Source organism: Phyllostomus discolor, chromosome 2 (assembly GCF_004126475.2).
Source record: "Phyllostomus discolor isolate MPI-MPIP mPhyDis1 chromosome 2, mPhyDis1.pri.v3, whole genome shotgun sequence".
Classification (NCBI taxonomy): domain Eukaryota; kingdom Metazoa; phylum Chordata; class Mammalia; order Chiroptera; family Phyllostomidae; genus Phyllostomus; species Phyllostomus discolor.
The window spans coordinates 155,164,361-155,188,553 of NC_040904.2; the positions used below are offsets into that span (position 1 = coordinate 155,164,361).

At 37.4% G+C, this 24,193-nt stretch overlaps 1 protein-coding gene across 2 annotated transcripts in view; it reads right to left on the reverse strand.

Annotated features, from left to right (window-relative positions):
• The window catches only part of SRGAP1 (SLIT-ROBO Rho GTPase activating protein 1), a 265,130-nt gene that overhangs the window by 76,044 nt on the left and 164,893 nt on the right, over positions 1-24,193 (reverse strand). For both annotated transcript variants that reach the window (XM_028532604.2, XM_028532603.2), the window contains exons 5-6: positions 16,874-17,056; positions 16,250-16,378 (exon numbers count right to left, since the gene is read on the reverse strand). In XM_028532604.2, coding sequence (XP_028388405.1) covers positions 16,250-16,378; positions 16,874-17,056 — 312 coding nt within the window. The remainder of the gene's footprint in view (positions 1-16,249; positions 16,379-16,873; positions 17,057-24,193) is intronic.

Below are 24,193 nucleotides of genomic sequence, written 5' to 3' on the forward strand. Positions count from 1 at the left end.
ATCATCTCCGTTTGCAAGGAATTCAAACACAAGCTGTTCATTAGTCTGCTACTCAGAACAGTAGAGAGGCACAAAGGAGGCAACCTTTGTGTAAAGGATGCATCATCCATCAGGACATGAACCATCAGCTCTGCCTTCAGGAGGTACAGATTTAATCACTGGCCTGTCCTTAGAAATCCAATGTATTTCATTCCACTCTCGCCCTCCAACCTCAGAATTATTAAATTTGTAGTTTTTACATAAACATATTATAAACATATATACAACATATAATAAATACATTATAAACATATTATAAAATCTTGCTGATCAAAGTGTGGTCTGTGGACCAGCAGCATCAACATCACCTGGAGCTGGTTAGAAATGCAGAATTTGGGCTCCACCCCTGACCTACTGAATTAGAATCTAAAGTTAAAAAAAAAACAACCCACAGGTGATTTATATGCACATCTAAGTTTGTGAACCACTGCACTCAAACAATAAAATAAAAAGGTCTCATAATATTGTGTTTTTTTTTGGGGGGGGGATGCTTCCCCAATCAGGCAAGAGGATTGACTTGATTAAAGATTATTTGATTTTAAAAAAGCAGAAAGTAACTGCCACATCACAATTACAAAGACAAGCAAAATACACAATTGCGAAATGCAGTAATCAGTTTAATCATTAATACATTTCCAGTGGAATCAGCTACACTCAAATAGAGAGAATGATTTTCAGTTAATTAAAAAATTCTAGTCTCAGATGCGCAAAGTCCACTTTTATTCCTCTGGTTCCTCAAAATCCACAAAGATTCTGTGATGCAGTTTTATACACATCAGAGGGACTGAAAAATTCTATCATTTAATAAAACCTCATTTTATGAACACATGAATTTGTAAAGAAATGGCTTTATTTCTTTGAGATGTACCAGTGCTTCAAAGCACCCTACTCTCCTGCAAGAAGACAGATTCAACTTGATTGTAATGGAGAATAACACACCAGCTGCTTTATTTTATGAGTACTGATCCCAATGGGACTTAAGAGAAAATTGATATTGAGAAGAAAGAAGCAAAGCCCTTCTACTCTTCCCCTACAGAAAACAAATCTCTTTCCCACAACTTAAAAGAGAGGAAGAGAGGAAAAACAAAGGAAGAGGAAGAAAAAAGAAAGAAATGAAATCCCATCTATCCAACTGTGTGAGTTAGACCTCTGAAAATACATACTAACTTTTCATTATTCCAAGAATGCACTACAGTTCATTCTTCAGATTTATAAGGATGGCTTTTGACAGGGGTGGGGTGTATGTGGGCAAGGTGGGTTGGGGTGAGGGGTGGTAAACGCCAAGATTATAAAAGCACTGGTGCATGTTTCCACAGCCAGGTCAGCCAGGTCAGCCAGGTGGATCTGGTAGGTCTGGACCCCATCAGAGACCCCTGATTTCACTGAGGTTTCCCAAAAGGTTGGGGAGAGGCATGCACGTGGGCTTAGTAACCCATCCAGGAGCCCTGCCAGGTGTCTTGCGGACTTTGACTGCTACACTTAGGAGGTTTCTGTGGTGAGCTTTGATGTGAAGTTTCCTTCTCTGACAGCTACGGGGCTTATCAGTCTGTAAGGTCTCTTAATTAGCATGATTTTTTAATTTCCAATATGCAGTGTTTTCTCCAATCTAGGTTTTTCAAGCACCCTGAACATTAAAAGAAACATGAAACAGGAACAAAACTCTGATTCAAGGTCTCCGGCAACAACAGGGCCCAATACAGAATCATCTTTTTTCTAAACTGGAAGCTAAAATGATACTGGATATGTTAAGATTGAAGAGCTTTGTTAAAAAGACCTAAAGTAATTCTATGGAGCTTATGAATTATTAATGATGATATGAAAAGCCAGCTTTTGCACAAAGAGTTGAGTTATAACCCAAGCACATTCAATGCTGAAAATACGTAAGATACCAATAAAATAATTCATGAAAACAAAAGTGTTGCTCCGATGGATTAAAAAACCCTTCTGACTGGATACATTAAATTATGGATTAAAACTGGAGAAAGAAAGAATGTTGGAAGAAGAAGGGTGTATTATTTTTAAGTATCCTAAGAGCTGCCAAGATAGATTCCACTAGATATTAGTGTAAATCACCAAGGTAGGCTAATTTTCTTAGGTGAAAGGTTGCAATTAGTATGAAGAATGAAGACAACATCCAGGCATCGGAGACTGTGATAGATACTTCGTGTTGTCCGAAAGGCTGAGAGGTCGGCTGAACTACATTTTGTGGGTATGATGTCAGGTGAAACTGGTACCAGCTGTTCTGGGAGATAACATTAATGGCATGAGAAGCCTTAGTGGGGTAAAAGCTTGGTGGTCCTAGATGGGAGTTACCATAATGGAACAAGCCCTACACACATGTCCCTAGTAAGCAGCAATGTCATTTGCAGGACAGCCCTGGAAGTGCCTAGAGGGCAGCCACAAGGTCCTGGGTAACTCCAGAATTAAGCAGTTGTCATGAGAATGGAGAGGGAAGAACTCTTCTGCAGAAGTATTCTACCTGAACTTTATCACTCCTGCCTTTGTCTGGGAGGCTTCCATGATTTTTGTCCTGGGTCCCCATCTCTAGCTTTTAGTAAACTTGACCTTGACGGTTCCACAGCTATGGGTATCGGGTAAAGACTTGGTCTACCCTTTTTCTGAATCTTTCTGAAGAATGGTGTAACCCAAGCAAACTGAAGTGCAAAAACAGCTCTCACGTGACCATGGGTAGTTCTGAAAGGACCACCTCTTTAGCTATTCAGCACCTCATCCTAAAACCATAAACACATTTTTGCTAGACATGGGCATCTTGGAACTGGATGTAAAATGGAACTGGATGTCTAAACTTTTACAGGCAGCTTTTACACATCTGCTTTCATGTCTGGGTTCCTGAAGGTCCATCAAGAGCTGCAATTTAATTCTTGTTGCTGTTAGTAAAACCTGTCTTGAGTTTCTGTTGAACAACAAAAAGGTCAAAATGGTACATCTATCTATGTGATAGGACTGAAGACAAAGTGGAAAATGGGAAGAAATGAGGTCGCAGGTGCCTGTGTCACTGAAGAGGCTGGACAAACCACTTGTTGCCTAATGCAGCTCCCACCCACATGGGCAGTCACTTCCCTCAGAGGAGCTGTAACCACAGACTCATTTGGGCCCAGGCCAAATCTCTGTAGCTACCCTGAATCAAATCACAAGAGGAGGGAACACAAATAAAGCAAGTCCAAATAAATACAGGTCAGATGGTAAATGCTATGGAGAAAAGTCAGAGGAATCGGGAGTGCTAGGTGGAGGGGTGTTGCTCTTTTTTATAGGGCAGCTGGCAGGTGTAACATGAAGAAAAAGAAGGAACCAGTCTTGCAAAGCTCTGGAATAAAGAGTGTCCTACACAGAAGGAGAAAGGCTCTGGGCAAGAGAAAGCTTCGTGGGTCTGAGGAACAGAAAGGCCAATACACTTGAAGCATGGTGTCCTAGGAGGAAGTTGCAGGAACGACACTGAGTGACAGGTAGAGGCACCGCTTCACAAAGAGTCTTGGTGAATGGTTTGGATTTTATTCTAAGGGCAATGGGAGGCCTTTGTAAAGTTTTAAAGAGATTGATAGGCCTGATTTATGTATTTTAACACTTTGGCTGATTGGGAAAAGAATGGGATATTGATTGGAAGGTCTCAGAGGAACCTGCTTCCTAAGAGCAGGCAAGAGGAGAAGAGGCTTTTGTCTAGGAGAACTGGAGTGCAGGTGGTGAGAAACAGCAAGGCTTGGGATATTTAGGAAGTAAAAAAGAGAGGATTTACTGATGCATTTATATGGGGGGAATGAGAGAACTGGATTTTTCCGTTGTTCAATGGATAGAAAATGGTGCCATTTTCCGAGGTGTAAAAAAATGGTAAGGAAAAGTTGTGTGTTTGGAGGATGATGATGACAATGATGAGGCAAGAGGATATCAAAAGCTGTTTGGAGAGCCTGACATATTCAAGATGCCTATTAGACATCTGGTTAGAGATGTCCAGTAGGCAGATGGATACACAAGTCTGAAGCCTGGGAAGGTGATCAAGGCTGGTGATAAAAATCTAGGAGCCATCATATAGTACTACTTAAGGCAAGGGACCACGAGATAGACAGCCAGAGATCACACCTTAGGTGCCGTGCAATATTCAGAGGTCCAGCCAGGAAGGAAAGCAAGCAGGGAAGCCTGAGAGGGAGCACCCTGTGCTACTGGTGGAAACCAGGAAGATGCAGGTTTTGTTAACAAGGCCCACGACATCTCTCCTGGAAGAAACTCTAAAAGCCATCTACTTCAGTTAGTTGCCCAACTCATTTTGGTTTTTAAATACCCTTACTATCACTAAGGGATAAAAACATGCATAATCAGTTTATATGATAACAACACCATCCTAACTCATTTAACATCATCCCTCTATAATCCTCCTAAAAGACCTCAGGCCTAATGGGGACAACAGTATTACAATTTGGCAGGCTTTCATGGATAAATCTTAATACCATTACGTATGGGGGAAAGTCAAACTAATTAAGAAAATCTAAATTCTGAGTAAGTTTGTTTTTTGATTAAACACACGTTTCTACAGACAAAAAGATAAGGCTAAAAGCTTTAGGACAGCTGATTATTTAGAAATGAAAAAACAAACATGGCATGTGCTATATGATGTAATCTAATTTCAGTTTCATTCTGTATAAATGGCTAACAAAACCCGACGGTTATCTGCACCCAGAAAATCAGCTGGAGCAGGGGGTTATTCTATGGCAATACCCACTTTCATGGGGAGTGCATGGAGACTGTGATGCCGCCTTGTACAAATAACAAACGCCTTATTATTACTAGGCAGGTGCTCTGGGACAAAGCGCAGATGGAATTTTACTGTTGAGGACGGTTTCTCTGAATGTCTTTCAAGGGTGGTAGGTATGGAACTAGACTGAAAGAGGCTATATATTATCAGTTCTGCAATCTTAAAACCAGTTGTTTGAAGAATTCCACACATACGGAGTGGTGAATTTGATTATACAAATCAGAGATTCCTAACATAATGGCTTGTACTCTCTTTGCCAATCATAATTACTTGAAAATTTTAGCAATCAATTACAAATATTTCTTGCCTGTATGATTTTTCTTTTGGTGATAAATCCTAACTCTGACAGAATAATTAGCTATAGTCTCTTTTGCACTGAATGCTGGGGCTCTTAATGACCACAACTGTGAAATCTATTGTTTACAAAACTACAATCTATTTTTCCCCTATAATTATGCCTTTATGCTCCCAAACTGATTAAATTTCCTTTGCTGAATTATTTGCAACATATTTCTTACAATTCATACTTATTCCTTAAAATGACATAATACAAATTCGCAGTGTGAAATTAACTCTGTCCCACTTCCCACCTGATTCCAAACTAAGAGACTGTTACTCCACAAACTAAATTTACTTTGGACCTTCTTCAGAGACAGAAGAGATGGCATCTTAATAGTCTTCTGCTATTAAGATCCAAAGTGACACTCTGGATTAATTAATATTCTATTCATTCCATAAAGCAGAGGTCAGCAAGCCTGTGAGCCCAGTCCAACCCATGGCCTGATATAGTAAATCAAGTCTAGTTGCAATACAACCACTTTCATTGCTTAATTATTACCTATCTATAGCTGTATTTGCACTAGAGTTAAGTAAGGACAGAGACCATACAAAGCCTAAAGTATTCACTATCTGGACACTTACAGAGAAAGTCTGTGAACCCCTGCTCTAGAGCACACTACCAATGCCAGTACACCGTGGGCACTCCCAGTTACCAGGCCATTTCTAATATTCCAGTACATTTCTGCCCCAGCATTTCTGCTCTGTATGCATCCAAGAGTCGATTGCATATTTGTGTTACTTACAATTTAATTATAAAGTAATTAATACATTAAATAAGTTGATAAAAAGTGAGAAAGAAGTTATTGGAAAGATAGGAGTAAACAAAATTATTATAAATTAGGCAGAGGTATGTTAATTGTGCAACATTATAAAAAACATTGTAAATATCTGGAGTATTTTTTGTTCTACATTCAAGAACTCAAAATTAGAAATCACAGATAATACACAATGGATGTGGTCTGTGTAAATGAAGACCACTCAGTACTCCATACAAAAGATAAATCATAATATTTAAAAGGCTGGGAAGTACAAGTACATTGGTATGCCTTAGATTAAAATATTTAAGGCACGCTTTTAACCATTTTTTAAAAATAGCTTTCTGATTTTTCTTTTTTAAATACAGAGTTGGGCAAATGTAGATTTACATTTGTAAGTACATGAAATACAGAATTTATTATTATATTATTTATTAATTATTGTATTATTTTCCATATGAGCAATTGTAAACCTACTTTTGTCTCACCCTGTATAAAATATGCCATACTTATAGACAAGTGCAAAACATATACAACTCCCTTTAAATAAAAAAAAATCAATGATAGTTCATAAGTCTCCTAAATTTCCCATTCTCAATCACTACCCCTTTTCCCTAGAGATAACTCTACCCAGAGTACTTCAAACTGTCTAAACCTGGTTGGGTATTCTATATTCAAATATTTCCAGCAAAAATAAAAGAGTAAATACTTGTTTAACAATTGAGCCATATTTTCTTCGGTGTATTAACCTTAATATAGTTAGTTACAACTTGGTATTTGTTGGCTTCAGAACTCATCAAACCCTGTACTCAATGAATTTCAATGAGAAAAAAATGTTTCAGCACTCGGCGCCTGCTCAGGACTTGTTGCACTTGCTAGAACTTGTATGAATCACGTCACTGCCCCACAGAAGAAAATGCTTCATTGTTCAGTACTCATGGGTTTCCCCACTCATCGTGAGTTCTGGAATGAATTAATGACGGGTACTCAGGTATCATTGTATCAATAAACTTTAGAGGTTGGATATCTAATACTTTTAATTTGGACTTTATCAAGTAGTTCATTTACTTTGTTTATAAAGTGTTATCGGTGATAGAGTTAATCATAAAATTAATTTATTGATCATAAGGAACAATGAAAAATTAAGACTTATTAAAAATAAATTTCAGTTGAGATCCAACAACCACTGTTTAGAAACAGAAGTGCTTCCACATTGACAGCTATTTCTCAGAGAGAGAGAGAAAGAGAGAGACAACCTTACTAATTCAATCTAATACTGACAGGTAAAGATGAAGTTTACCTAAAGTATATAAAAACTGGAATTATTTAAAAAAAATCTACTAGCTCACCTCCAAATATATAAAAAAACTTTATCAAAATGTTCAATTATTAAAGTTTTTAGACCTGTAGTAATTAAGAAGATTCCATTAAATAGGATATCAATAGTCTATATATATAAACTGATAATCTGAAGTGCCTGAAAATATTATTCCTTTTTAATTTACATGATTAATTTGTACTCTAAGAAAGCATTTTGCTTCCTTTATAGATCAGATGTTGCTGAGTTTCAAATTCGCAGATTTCCAATTTAATAAAATCTAAATTCAAGAGATTTTAGAATACCCATATTTTGTTGCAAGGGGTAAAATTTAACTGTATAATGGAATAATGAGTCATGTCACCCTGTGCTAATGATCAACTTTAACATCACTACTGGTGGGTTAAACAGATAATGTTATATATCTACATATGTAGCAACATCACCTGTGATGTGTTCTGGTGCAAAGGGATTAACTTGAATTCATGAAGCCTTTTATAAAACTCTGCTTTGTAAGAAATGTGGGGAACTGAGAAACAGGCTAAATGACACCCCAATTAAGAAATCTAGAAACTAAGATGTTTTAAGAAACAACTGTCTACGTCTCTTTAACAAGGGATTTGGCTAGATAAAAAAAGACTGAAGGAACACATCACTCAGATGCAATGTGTGATCCTAAATTGGGTCTAGTCTAGATACACCAGCTGTGAAACGTTTGGGGTCAAAAATGGGAAAAGGGTATTGTTATTAGATGAGAAGGTTTTTTTGAAATGGAAAGATGGAGATCAATGATTTTAAAAAGTAGATTAAAAAGCTGTTTGTAAAATATAATTTCATACTCTTCTGATATAAAAATGTCTATGTGTCTACACACAGAAAAAGTCTACATTTTCAGTGGTGATCTTGGGGGTAAGAATGTGGTCACTTTATTTTTGCTTGCAGTATTTTCTGGTTTTCTACAATGAACATAAACTGCTCCTGTAGTAATAAAAAACTAGTTTTAAAATACAAATTCTATGAAAAATTATGACTATATTAATAAATCCTTAAATCATGGTGTATCACAAAATTTAGACAGGACGGACACTGAAATGGATAGAAACCAAGGGAAAGTAAAGGTGTATATAAAAAAGGGTCTCAACTTGAACTCTTTGATTATTTATAATGATTTGATTTAATGAAGATACATTTAGTATTTTTCATGTCATTTCACATACAAAATGCTATGCATTAAAAATTTGCCCTGACTTCCAGTTAAGATGGAGGTGTAGGTAAACACACTCCTTGCACAACCACAGAAAGAATTATAGCTAGATCTCAAAACAAGTAACACCCAGAACCATCAGAATATCAAGCTGTGTGGAAGTCCGACAACCAAGGACTTAAAGAAGCCATGTTCACCCAGATGGGAAGGGGGGACAGAGTTGCAGAGATGCGCAGATAGATAAGGAGATGCAATGTGGTGTGTAGAGGTGGCAGCGGCAGTGGAATGGAGGGTCCCCCATTCATGTGTGGTAGATAAAAATCAGGAGGGATACCTTGGGAGTGAGGGATCACAGCCCCAGGCCAGACCATGCAGCCCAGGGTTCCAATGCTGAGGAGATAAATCCCTATAACTTCTGGCTGTAAAAACCAGTGGGGGTTGGGGCAGTGGAAGAAACTGCTGGGTTTTCAGGAGACTCACTTTAAAGGTCCTGCCCAGACTTAGAATATATGCAAATCTACCCACTCTTAGATTCAGCACCAGGGCAAAAGCTGGATGGGTGCCAGCTGCATACAGGAAGTGGGTGAAGTGATGGGAAATGGGGTGAATGCTGGGCAAACCTCCAGAAGTCATTCAGCGGCACTCTCCCCTCTCCGAGCCCTTCCCCCACACAGAACCACAAAGTGGTGAAGTGGGTTGCCACTTCATGACAATCACCAGAATGGTGATTACCTAAGGATCTACCCCACAGAATTTATAGGGGCTTTTTCTAAGACAGGGAGTCAAAGCAGCTCCACCTAATACACAGAAACAAACAGGGAGGCTGATGAATTGAGGAGACATATAAATATGACACAAATGAAAGAACAAAACAAAACCCTGGAAAAAGAACTAAATAAAACAGAGATAAACAACATAGCAGATGCAGAGTTCAAAACACTGGTGATCAGGATACTCAGAGAACTCACTGAGTATGGCAACAACATAAAGAAGAAGTGAAGGTTACCCTAAGTGAAATAAAGAAAAATCTACAGGGAACCAACAGTGAAGGGAAGGAAGCTGGGAGTCAAATCAATGCTTTGGAATGTAAGGAAGGAATAAACATTCAATCAGAACAGCAAGAAGAAAAGAAGAATTAAAAAAAAAATGAGGATAGTATAAGGACCCTCTGGGACATCTCCAAACATACCAACATCCAAATCATAGGGATGCCAGAAGGAGAAGAGGAAAAACAAGAAATTGAAAACTGATTTGAAAAAATAATGAAAGAAAACACTCCTAATTTGGTGAAGGACATACAAGTCCTGGAAGCACAGAGAGTCCCCAAACAAATTGGATCCAAAGAGGACCACACCAAAACAGATCATAATTAAAATGCAAAATGTTAAAGATAAAGAGAGAATCTTAAAAGTAGCAAGAGAAAAGCAGCAAAAGAAAAAGAAACACCTACAAAGGAGTTCTCGTAAGACTGTCAGCTGATTTCTCAAAAGAAACCTTGCAGGCAAGAAAGGACTAGCAAAAAGTATTCCAGGTCATGATAGGCAAGGACCTACATCCAAGATTACTCTATCCAGCAAAGCTTTCATTTAGAATGGAAGGGCAGATGAAGTGCTTCCCAGACAAGGTAAAGGACAAGGTAAAGCTAAAGGAGTTCATCATCACCAAGCCATTATTACATGAAATGTTGAAGGGACTTAAGAAAAAGAAGATCAAAACTATCAACATTAAAATGGCAACAAATCCACAACTACCAACTACTGAATCAAAAAAGCAAACTAAGGAAACCACCAGAACAGGAACCGAATTATAGATATGGAGATCATTTGGAGGGTGATCACCTGGGTGGGGGAGGGGGAGAAGGTACAAAGGTTAAAAAGGATAATTGGTAGGTACAAAATAGACAGGGGGATGTAAAGAATAACATAGGAGATGGAGAAGCCAAGGAACTTATGTGCACAACCCAGGGACATGAACTAAAGGGCTGATGGAGGGAAAGGGGGTACTGGGTAGGGTGGGGACAAAGGGGAAACATTGGGTCAACTGTTAATAGCATAATCAATAAAATACATTTTAAAAAACCTAAAAGGCAAAAAAAATTGCCTTGACATTTTCTCACTAGAGGTATGGCAACTCTCCTAATTATTATTAGATAGCTCAGTATTAAAGGTATTTTGCTAAATAAGCTCACAAAGCATCAAGGATTCTAGATGCCTTTGGATAATAATCAGTCTGTTTCTTTTCACCAGGAATGGTCAGTTATGGCTTTTAGGATCACCGCTATATATACAAATTGAATTCCTATTAAATAAGCTGCCATTTTAGAATGTACATAGTCACATCTGATTGCCTTAAAAGTCAACCAATAATTTTCACTAAGAGAATATGCAATTTTAGTTAAATATGACAATAAACCAATTTCATATCTTTTGTTTTAAAATTCATATTGAAGTTGTATTATTTGAGAATTTTTCATATTTTAAATTTAAGGCTGATCTTTTAAAAGCCCAACTTTTATAAAATTGAAAATTACTTGCTATATTTAACTGCTATTTATCTATATCAGAGTTAATCGGATCTGGAAGTTAAAATGTCTGAGTTTGAAATCTACCATTTATGAGCTGTGTAACCTCAGGCAAGCTATGTAGACTAGTTGAGCCTCAGTTCTTTAAATCTATAACATGGAGAAAATACTACTTACTTCACTAGACTGTGATGGTTACATGAGATTATGCTTAGAAACTTGCCTGTTACATAGTAAGGGCTCGATGCATATCTGTGACAATGATGGTGACTCTCTTATAATCCCGATGTGCTATTTCTGTCCTTTATATCACAGTAATGTTGAAGATGCTACTCTATATCTCTACACAGATGCCCAATAGGTTTCTCAATTTTACTAGACAAAACTACTGCTCTCTCCCTTCAACCTGCTTCTCCCCAGGGTCCCCATCTCAATAAAAGTTACCACCACTCACCTCATTACTCAGGACCTGAACGAAGGAGTCATTACACCCTCCTTTTCACTCATTGTATCAAATTCCTACTAGATCTATCTTCAATCTATTTTGAATCCAGCCACTTCTCACAGGTGTGTCACTAGCATGCAGTCTAGGCCAGCATCACCTCTAGCTCAGATAACTGCAAAGACTCTAGACAGAGCTTAGTTTTCACTCTCATCACCACCTGAGTATATTTCCACTCAGGTGACAGAATGAGTCTTTAAAATGTAAGCTAGCTGATGCCACTTTTTGCTGCGAATCCTTCAACAGCTTTCCATCACACTTAAACCAAAATCTAAAGCCCCTTCTCTGTTGAAAAGACCGTAAGTGATAGTGCTTCCACTTACCTCCCTTCTATCACTTTTCTCCTCACTCACTCAGTGCCAGCCATACTGGCTCCTTTGCTGCTCCTTCAGCATCTTGAGCTTGCCAAAAACACCTCTGCCTCTATTCTTTTAGCCTTGGGAGTCCTTTGTATGAGAGATTCCTTCCCCAGATAGCCATGTGGCCCCCCAGCTCAATCTCTTCTCAAATATTAGGTTTTTCCTGACCACATCAAAAGCAGCACCCCCATAGATGTTTTATTCTGCTTCATAAACAAATATACTGTCACTACTATATTTGTGTGTGTCTGTATGTGTGTACATTTGTTTGATTCATTTATGAACTAGCTTCTATAAACACCATGAAACTGGGGACTTTGTTTTGCTCATTGCTGGGTCCCCACTGTCAAGAATAGTACTGGGTACTTTTCAATACATGGAGAGTTCTACTCATGTTAAATTGAGTTGGGTTTAGCCAAGTACTGCAACCACTAAAGTATGCCTTAGAAAATAAAGTAAGCAAAGCAGTTACATGGAATTAGTTCTCCTATATTCCATATACTTTGCAGAATCTGTACAGATCTAAGTCTGATAATAAAAAATTATTCATTTTTATTTAGGAAATCTAGCAGTAGTGTAGCAGGAAAAAATGCTTTTATTTCATCAGAGTAACTAGAAGGAAATAAATATTTTTTAAAAGTGTCTGTATTTAAACAATGAAGTGATTAATTACTTGACTGAAATACTTGTAACAAAAGAGAAAAAAAGTTTTCCCTGGTTTTATGTATTACTAAATAACACTATATAAATAAATTATGATATTGTGGGATAAAAATTAGTTTTAAGACTCAAATAATTTAGATGCCTTTTATTTCTTCTTCTTGTCTGATTGCCGTGGCTAGGACTTCCAGTGCTATGTTGAATAAGAGAGATGAAAGCAGACATCCCTGTCTTGTTCCCAACGTAAGGGAAACGCTTGTAGTTTTTGCCCACTGAATATGATGCTGGCAGTGGGTTTGTCATATATGGCCCTTACTATGTTTAGCTAAGCTCCCTCTGTTCTCACTTTGCTAAGAGGTTTTTTTTTTTAAATCATAAATGGGTGCTGGATTTTATCAAATGCCTTTTCTGCATCTATGGATAGGATCATGTGGTTTTTATCCTTCATTTTTTCTATGTGGTGAATCACATTTATTGATTTGTGAATGTTATATCAGCCTTGTATTCCTGAAATAAATCCCAGTTGATCATGGTATATGATCTTTTTGAGGCATTGCTGTATTTGGTTTGCTAATATTTTGTTGAGGATTTTAGCATCTATGATCATCATGGATATTGGCCTATAATTTTCTCTTTTTCTGTTGTGTCTTTATCTGGTTTTGAAATTAGGATAATGCTGGTCTCATAAAATGAGCTTGGGAAACTTTTCTCCTATTGAATTTCACGAAATAGTTTGAGAAGGAAAGGTGTTAGTTCTTCTCAGAATGTTTGGAAAATTCTCCTGTGAAACCATCTTGCCCAGGACTTTTGTTTTTGGGAGTTTTTTTTGATTACTGCCTCAATTTCATTAGGTATAAGCTGCTTGTTCAGATTCTCCGATTCTTCATGATTTAGTTTTGGAAGATTGTATACTTCTAGAAATTTATCCATTTCATCCATGTTGTTAATAGTTGACAGGGAATGGAAGCACATACAATGGGCCAAAGATGGTTTGTTCAATAAATGATGTTGGGAAAACTGGACAGATACATGCAGAAAAATGAAACCAGACACCTCCTTATGCCACACACAAGAACAGGTTCAAAATGGATTAAAGGCCAGAAACCATAAAAATCCTAGAAGAAAACATAAGCAGAAAAATCTCGGACATTGCTCATAACAATATTTTATCTGATGTATCACTGCAGGCAAGGGAAACAAAGAAAACATAAACAAATGGGACTTCATCAAACTAAAAAGGTTTTGCACAGCAAAGGAAAACATCAACGAAATAAAAAGACAACCCACAGAATGGGAGAACATATTCACTGATACATCTGATAAGGGGTTAATATCCAAAATTTATAAAGAACTTACAAAACTCATAAAAAACCCCCCAACAAAACACAACCCAATTAAAAAATGGGCAAAGGACCTGAATAGACAACCCCCCCGCCATAGATGACATACAGAAAGCCAATAGACATAATGAAAAGATGCTCAACATCACTAATCATCATAGAAATGAAAATTAAAACCACAATGAGATATCATTTCACACCTGTCAGATAATCAATGCCAATAAATCAACAAACAAGTGCTGGTGAGGATGTGGAGAAAGGGGAAACATTTTGCACTGTTGGTGGGAGTGCAGATTGGTGCAGCCACTGTGGAAGCAGTATGGTGATACCTCAAAATATTAAAAATGAAAAAAATGGATCTGCCTTTTGGCCCAGTGATCTCACTTCTGGGAATATATCTGAAGGAACCCAAAACACTAAGTTGTAAGAACATAAGCACTCCTATTGTCATTGCAGTGTTATTTACAATCTCCAAGGTAATGGAAGCAGCCCGAGTGTCCATCAGTAGATGAGTAAATAAAACAACTATGGGACACTTACACAATGGAATACTACTAGGCTGTAAAAAAAAGAAGAAAATTCTCCCCTTTGTGACAGTATGGATGGAATAAGCCAGTGGGAGAAAGAAAAACACCAGAAAGTTTCACTCACATGTGTAATCTAGTGAACAAACTGAACTAATAAGCAAAACAGAGACAGACTCCTAGATGGAGAACAGATGACAGCCATTGTGGAGGGGAGGGAAGGGGGTGAAGGGATTGAGGAAAAAGGATTCATGGACATGGACAAGGACAACAGTGTGGTGACTGTGGGGAGGGGAGTAGTATAAGGGGGCTAAATGGTAATGGAAAAATACAATAAAAATTTTTTTTAAACCTCAAATAAAGTCACATCAAAGTGTTAATGAACTAAAAATAATTTCCTTCCTTAACCAATCTTTTGTAAGATTCCCCAGCTGTGGCTCTAAAACAATAGGTAAATTCATGAGACTTAAATTCACCATGAAATAAAGTTGCTTTAACCTACTGCATGTCTAAATTATGGCAGATACTCTAAACCAAAGAAAATTATTCTCTAACATGAAACTATTTAATCACTAAAACCCAACATACAAGTAAAGTTCCCATGGATAACTCTCTGAACCTCTTTTACTTTATCTGTGCTTTTCTTATGACACATCACTTTTTTGTTTACAAATGTAGGCATTTTTGGACACAGGGTTTTTTGTCTGCTTCATCTTTGCAGGCTCCTCTGCAGTGTCGGCACAATGACTGGGGTCTCAGTACACATCTTCCGATGAAAGAATAAATAATGGAGAAGGTTGAAGTTGAGGAATAATGGCAGTAATCACAGCAAAAATGTAACAGTGGGTATATACTTGCAGAGTTCTAAATGGGCACAATTACTGCTTTTCTACAACTGAATCGTGAGTAAAAAGTACAGAGTGGCAATTTTCTAACTTTTTCATCTCATGGCACACATAAACTAATTACTAAAATTATGAGGCACAGCAAGAAAGTATTTTTGGCTAATCTGACAAAAATAAGTATACTTTTAAAAAATATTTTATTTATATATTTTTTAGAGAAAAAGGAAAGGAGGGAGAAAGAGAGAAACATAAGTGTGAGAGAGAAACATCGACTGGTTGCGTCTCACATGCTCCCCGACCGGGACTGAATCTGCACACTGCAGGGCATGTGCTCCGAAGGGAATCCAACAGGCGATCCTTCCCTTTGGGGACAACACCCAGCCAACTGAGCCACAACCGCAGGGGCAGGAATAATTTTCATTCATTCACACCAGACAGCTATCATTGTGTTGGCTGTTATGAACACAATCGAAGGGAAAAGAGGCCAGTGACCCCAACTAACTAGTAGGTAGCGTATGTTTTAAAAATTCTTGTGGCACACTGGTGTGCTGCAGCATACCAGCTAAAAATCACTGGTATAGAGTTAGATAAATCTGTAAAAGTGGTTTATGCACATTATTTTGTTTCACAGTATTTATCACAACTATACCAAAACAATTATTTGTGTCATCATTTGCTCAACATCTGCTTTTTCCACTTTAAATCCCAGAAGGTAAGAACTGTATAGGGCTTCTCAGAGCCTCAGCATCTCACAGCAGTAGGGGCCCAATAAACGTGTTCTGAATCAATGAATGCAGCTGGGGGCTGCATACTCCCCTTCCTAGCTGGGCTTACCAGGCGCCCACAGCTACACAGAGTCGAGTAATTTGTTTTCCATGGTTTTAGAATGTATCTTTTTTCACATGCCTCTTACAATTGAGAGTGTCTTAGTCTCATGTATGGTTTAATTAGTAGTATTTTTTCTTTCTGAGTATTACATAAAATAACATTGTTTTAATGAATGATGGTGCTTTAGAATCAGCAAAATAGTTATTACTAATTTCACCCTAATATGAAAAATATAAAAACTTTAAGTACTTACATCAATTAAATCTGAAAGATCGTGAATATAATACTTGAAAACTGAGGCATTGGTTGCTTCAAGGGTTAGGAGATATTCATTCCGCGCCTTAATTGACTTTAGCTTATTTTCTGAATACTTTGCTTGTCTCTGGCAAAGAAGATCCAGGCATTGGGAAAGACAACAAAGTCATTTTTAAACAAGACAGAAACATACATGAATTTCTATTAATCTAAACAATTTATTCTACATCTACAAATGACCTTTGAAGTCCTTTGAGAAAAGTACATTTCAAATCTGATTTGAATAACAAACTAAAATTACCCAGCTACGGGGAATAACAACAATGTATTTGGGCTTTGGGCCCATTTGCAATGAAATTTCTTTGTTAATATTCGAGTTCTCTACATTGTGTATTGAATACTTGGCATTCACTACTAAATGGTATCCAGCTGTTATTACATGATTTTTATGTTTCTTAAACATTTTGCATTCCCTTGGGAGAAAATTCATGCCATTTCATGATAATTTACAATCTGTGTCTATCAGTTGTTGCATCAGTGTTCTTCAGTTTGTCATCTCAAATGAGGACAGTAAGTCACCTCAAGTGAGGATAGAAAGACTTGGCAATCTATTTTTACTTACCTTTTCTTTCATTTTTTCGATTTTCTTCACAGAGCTTCGCCGCTGATGTCTCTCTTCTAGTCTGATATGAAAGACTGGATCGCCGGATCTCCCGATTTGCTTTTCTTCCTGTTTCTCGGCCTCTTTCAGCTTGCTCTCCGCACTGATGCTCTCTGTATGATACATGTGGTACGTTTTCATCACCTGCGAAATGTGACCCAAATTGTTAAAAGATGCCTGTTTGTAACTTAGAGTGTAAATGGAAACTATTATCTAACACATACATTAAAAATATCACCTTCCAACCTTTGGACTGTTAGTAAAATAGATGAACTATGGAACACTGCTTCTACTTAAAGCAAACAGAAACATGCAAATTAAATTCACCTGCCAGAAGAGGTACTTAGGGGACAGGCCTTCATGAAGAAATGATTTAGAGTCTTACGCATGCTTTCAGTGTACTTGAAAAAATCCCTCAAGCTTAAAGGTGTTTCTCTAAAATCTCCTCTGCGTTATTAATTTGCAGAATAAACCATTATTCATGGATGAATTTTAGTCTAACCTTGGATTTATTTTAAAAAGCTCTAAATTAGTATAGCCCTTACTAAATTGTATTGCTTAAAATCTACTTGTCAAAATACAAAACATAAATAATAAGGCTCAGGCAGTTTTAATATAAAATATTGTTTTTCTGACCACAAACTAATAATTTATGTTTAATGTAGAAAACATACAATAGAAAAAGAAGGAAAGGAAAGGAAAAGCAAGCAGAGGTAACCACTGGTAAAATTTTGGTACATAGACTTCTAGTCTTTTTCTTATGAAAATATGCACATACACACCTCACTTTGAAATGACATATATCATTTCTCCTTTTAAAAAACTGGGACCATATGGTATTACTACTTTTAATGTCCATGTCCTTTCTTCACTTAATGTTTCAGAATATTTTCTTACATCACTAAATATTCTTCTAAAACACAATTTTAAGGGCTGTATAGTATTTCTTTATATGAGTGTACCATAACTTAACTAATTTTCTATTATTGAACATTTTAGGATATTTCAACTTTTTGCTTTATTCAATTCCTTGATGTATATACCCTTTTTCTCTTAGAAATGATACTCATAATTTGCATTTTAATAAATTTAAAAATAGAACACAAATTTTTGCATAGTATCCTTTCTACACATACTGCAAACTTATACAATGATTTCTTATACTAAAAAATTTGGTTATATTTAATTACAGAAATATTAGTTCACAAAATTGTGTCATTATTCCTAGGATACATTTCCAAAGGAGAATTGCAGGGTTAGAAAATAGGCACATTTTTGAGGCTTTTGAAAATGTCTCCAATTTAACACTCTGCTAATTTGAAAAAATAACCTCTCTATAATCTCTCAAAGCACTTTAGATAACATATGCTTAACATTTTCTCAAATATTATATTATTAATTTTGTACTACTATAATTAAACCTATATCTTTTTAAATTTTATTTTATTTTAGTCATTGAAACTTATTATATCTTGATATCATCTCTTCTTAGATAAAGAAGAGTGATAGATTTTCAGAGAGTTTACTTGAAAACCAGAGTCTTCCAATAAAATTTCAATCTGCTTTTATCTCCAGAGTCAGACACCTGGACCATGTCTGAAACCTGTTTGTTTTGAGCACAATTACAAGCCTTAAAAGAAGCAACATGCGTCAGGTGTGAGGACTCCAGAGCAACTGCACCAAGGGACACACCGGATTTCAGCCCCCAGGTAACGGTGGGGGCACGTTCTCTTAAATTATGTCGGATTCTCGCCCATAGAAGATAGGTTGTACTTCATTTATACATAACCAAGACAATTCTGTGATTAAGGTACAGTTGTTCAGAAGTTGAGATCAATGTAATGTTTTGAAGTAAGGAACTTGATTTTTTTCACTTCAAAATGAGTTGTAAAATAGTCTGGGTACCGTAAGTACCACTGGAATAAATACATTTACTTAGGTTGAATCATTTGAAATTGCTTTTTTAAAAGTTATATTTAAAAAAGGGATAAAAATCAGCATTTTAATGGTTTAATGTAATACACATTCTCAATATGAGTATTTTGAAGAATAAAATATGGGGTTAATGAAGAGCCTTTACTTATTTTCATAAAATCTGATGATGATGTCTTTCCTTAAAAATGTAAACTAGCGAATTAAGTGGACAGCGCTGCTGAACAAGAACAAAGTAAGTGCTAACCTATAAACTATGGCAGCTTTTTCTGAGTGGCGTGTAACTGCAAAGTTGTCTGTTTTTATTAATTATCAAACCTGTAGGGGGGAGTTTGATTGGCTACTTTGGTTTAAAAGAAAAATAAAACAGCATTAGGAAGCAGCTGGGCAGCTGGGGAATGAAAAGGGAGTCACCCTGCAGCTGGGCAAACAGCGAGGTCAATGAATCTACTACACACCTTGCATTTCTAGGCTTGGCTCTGTTTATATTCCCTGCCCAAAGCAAACCCACATACCATTTGGGTGCTGGTTCCAGTTACATCTTTAAATAAAAGGGTGAAAAAAACAATCTTTCTCTCTCCCCCTCTCCCACTCTCTCTCAAACACACACACACACACATTGCTCAGCTGTCTGTATTCTTCTTGTTCATAGGAAAGAAGAAATGAGAACACGTGACTCCCACCATAGCTGCATGAAAAGGCATCCCAGACAGCCGTGGGTACTTAAGAAATCTTTTTAAAAAATACATCACAAAGAAAAGAACTGATCTCCTGACGCTTGCTTTACTTAGATGCTGAGGACTAGTGGAGGTAATTTGCACAAACTAAGCCTTCAAAAGAAAGGATCCCAAGCTGGCTGCCAGCATGGCATTTCTTATTAACTAGTTTGGGTTAAAAGGAAAACATTTAAGTTTCACCTGACACTAGCAAGAAAAGGATGTAAATATCTCATGTAGTTCAGCACAATAGCTGAGGATTCTTTACCCAGTGAAATGTCTTTGTTCAGCTTTCCAATTTGACTTAGGGTTTCCACTATTCTCTGAAATGTTAACAGTTAAAATGAATGAATTTTTAAAAGTTGGGGAGAAAAACACTAAAAGCTTCTTTGAGAACTCTAATTGCAGATGAGTGCAAGTACAAACTGCATTATTTAAAAAGCTGTTGACAGAAGTTTAATGTATTCTGTATATAAAATAAAATAACCGACAGTTCTCTTTTTCTGAGAAGGAAAAGAAAGCTTTCATTTTTTCAAAGGTGCATTTTGAATACACACAGCAAAGAAAACAACAGCTTCTCCATCAGCTTAATGCAAACACAAGCGTTTGCATACCAAATGATGATAGGCTTATATCCATTTAAATGTACTCCAATAGCATATTTCCCTGTATGAAATCTCTGCTAAAACTCCATGCATAATTCTCTATTGAACACATTCAATTTACCTTTCTGCTCTGGCTGTCCTTAACTGCAGGAAGAATATAGTCAAGTAGAAGGTGACTGTACCACAGATTTCTTTGTGAGACTGCAAAATACTGACCCACCCATATAATGTATCTGACACCACTTTTGCATGTTAAATAAAAAAAAAACCCTCTATAGTAAATTTCAATATTCTGCATCAAGAAATCATTATGTATTTGAAAACTATCCATGTGTTGGCGAAGATCAGTGGATTATGGCTATAGGTTCTACTGTCTGACTTCTGGCTCAGAGGTTAGAAGACATGGTTCCAGGAAGGGATCTACCAGTTACTAGATGTGGGGAAATTATTTAACACTTCTGCTCACCTTACAAGGTTGTTGTGGATGCCAATTGTGCCTGTGTATGTGCAATTTCAACTTTACTTGAGTACTTACTATATATGTGCATATATGAGGCCTGTCCAGAAAAAATCCAGCCATTATTAAAAGAACGAGAAGAGTTTGTACCATACTGATGTAACCAGCCAAGGAGAGTGGATGGAAAGCACATGCGTAAACAATGATGACTTCACTGTACTAGTCAGTGGGGGCAGTAGACACTGTTGAGTGAGCATATGTATTGTGTGGCCACTGCATTAAAAAAGACTGAGTAGGGCATCGAATCTGCATTAAATTTTGTGTTAAGCTTGAACATTCCTCCATGGAAACTATTTAGATGATTCAGAAGGCTGCAGCTATGGGCAACTGGTGATTGGCAGCTTCATCACAACAATGCACTGGCTCAGCATCACATCTCATGCAGAGCTTTTTGGTGAAGCATCAAATCACCCAGGTGACTCAGCTCCCTAAAGCCCAGATTTGGTGCCCTGTGACTTCTGGCTCTTCCCAAAACTAAAATATCCTTTGAAAGAGAAGAGATTTCAGATTATGAGATTCAGGAAAATACGATGGGGCAGCTGATGGCGATTGGGAGAACTGTGTGAGGTCCCAAGGTGCCTACTTTGAAAGGGACTGAGGCATCATTGTCTTATGTACAATGTTTCTTATATCTTGTATCTTCTTATTTTTTATATCACATGGTGGACACCTTCTGGACAGATCCCATTTATGTACATTATTTATACCATTAATATATATGGACACTGAGCTGTGCTGCAAGGAGCCTGACTCCTCCAAGGGACCACACAAGCCTCAGTCCCTCCCTCCAGGTTACAGTCTGCTCTGCTGAGCCATGTGTTTGGGGACTTATTTTAGACAAGCGTGGGGGGCAGGAACTACCCCTAAGAGAGCACTCATTACACGGCCTTCCAGGATCTTTACACCTGCAATCTGGAGTCTTCTTGTTTTTTTCTACACTGAGCCAACCTTGGTGATGAATACAGCCTCTGAAGCCAGGCAGACCTGGATTTGAGTTCTGGTGCCACCACTGACCAGATGAAAAAGTTTCTTAATTTTCTTGAGCTCCAGTTCCTTTGAGGCAATGTTGGGGTCAAGTGAGAGGATGTATGGAAGCACAACGCAGGGCTGGTAATTCTTATTCTTGACAGTTTCTAAGGTCCAGTGTCTGGGGGCAGGCTGAGTGGCTTTATATCCAGGCTCTTGGCAAAGAGGCACAGGCTGCTGCCTCCCAAAGGCAAAGCAGCTGGGAGAAAGAACTAAGGAACAACAAAGCAGAGGAGATGGAGGCCCTTCCTGCTATTCCATATTGCAACGTGGGCTGGGGAAAAGCCAGTCCTCCAGGGAGGAATGCCCATGAGTTGACTGCACAGATACCTACATGTTCATAAAACACGCTACCTGAATTCACACTTTGAAAGGGCCTATCTGCAGTGTACCTCTCATAGTTAGGACCCTTTCAATGTATGCTGACAGATACTGCGAATTGAGTGGACATTAGCCCAGGTTCCAGGGAGCAGTGCACACTGATCTCATTTATTCATGTACCCAACAGCTACTCAGTATCCCTAAGCCAGGCACTGCATTAGAGATGAAATCCCTACGCAGTAGGAAGACACAAAAACAAGCCTACTCTTATTGTAGGACAAACAGGAAGGGGTAGTCACTTATTTCAGGGAAGGCTAAACTAAGGCTGAACTTCCCTGAAATAAGTGACTAGATGGAATAAGTGGTAGATGGAGAAAAATTCCTAAGCTTCTTTTTAATCAGCTTTTATTTAAGTCTGGGAGCTCGCTTGGGGAGAAAAGTGGAGGGGACTATGTTTTATTTGCATAAAGAATATAAAGACAGGAGAAACCAACCCTCAACATTAATGTCACTGCCCAAAACTACTAATGGACGTGTCAGTACCCCCCGTCCCCTACCTCCCACCTAAGGCCTGTGAGTGACACTTGTCTTTTTTATTGTCGTTTGTGGCATCAGGCTAGAAAAGATGATCCCTGAGGTTGCTCCCAATGATGACCTTCCATAACCTATCTCCTCTTCTTAGGCTCACATGGCTCTCCGAAAGTCAATGAAAGCAGAATTTACAAAACTTAATCATATTTGCAAAGTAACTTTTACAAAAAATTCACTTTGAGTGGTAGTATACTGGTGATGAACAGCTTAGACTCAAAAACAGATTGCTTAGGTTTATATCCTATCTGTACAGTTACTTGCTGTGTGATCTTGGGCAGGGAACTTGACCTTTCTGTACCTCAATTTCCTCACTGTAAAATCAGCATAACAACATTACTCACTGCATAAGGTAGTTGGGAAGATTAAATGTGTCAACATATGTAAAGAACACAGAAAGAAAGAGCTTGACATATAAAAAGTGCGCAGTAAATGTCAACTACTGATATTTGGAAAATGTGCCATAAAATAATTCATTTTATTAATGGGTAACGGCTCTGGCTGGTGTGGATCAATGGGTTAAGCGTGGGCCTGCAAACTGAAACATCTCTGGTTCAATTACTGGTCAGGGCACATGCCTGGGTTGCAGGCCAGGTCCCCGGTTGGGGGTATGCAAGAGGCAGCAAATGGATGTTTCTCTCACATATTGATGTTTCTCCCCCCATCTCTGAAAATAAATAAATAAATAAATAAAATCTTTTTTTTTTTTAAAAAGGGTAATGAATATCACAGAACAAGAACAAATATTCCAAAAATTTATGTGGAACCACAAAGACCCTGAGTAGCAATCTTGAGAAAGAAGAACAAAGTTGAAAGAAGCACACTACCTGATATCAGGCTATATACTATTGATATAAGGCCAGAGTAATAAGAAAACACGGTACTGGCAAAACACCAGACATATAGATCAATGGGACAGAATAGAGACCCCAGAAATAAATTCACGCCTTTTATAGTCAAATAATATTTGACAAAGGAGGCAAGAACATACAGTGGGGTAAAGTTGGTCTATTTAGTAAATCATGTTGGGATAATGGGACAGATAAATGCAAAAAAATGAAACCAGACTACCTCCTAACATCATACACAAGAATAAACTCAAAATGAATTAAAGACTTAAATGTTAGACTTGAAACCATAAAAATCATAGAAGAAAACAGGCAGTAAAATCTTAAGCATTTCTTGCAGCAATATTTTTTCTGATATATTGGCCTCAGGCGAGGGAAATAAAAGAAAAAATAAACAAATGGGACTACATCAAACTAAAAAGTTTACACCACAAGGGAACCATCAACAAAATGATAAGACAACACACTGAATGGGACAACATACTCAATGATACATCTGATAAGGGGTTAATAACCAAAACTTATAAAGAACGTATAAAACTCAACACCAAAAAACTCTCCCAAACAATCCAATTAAAAAACGGGCAAAGGACCTGAATAGACACTTCTCCAAAGAGGACATATGGATGAACAATTGCCATATGAAAAGATGCTAATGTCACTAATTATCAGAGATGTGCAAATTAAAACCACAATGAGATATTACCTCACACCTGTCAGAATGGCTA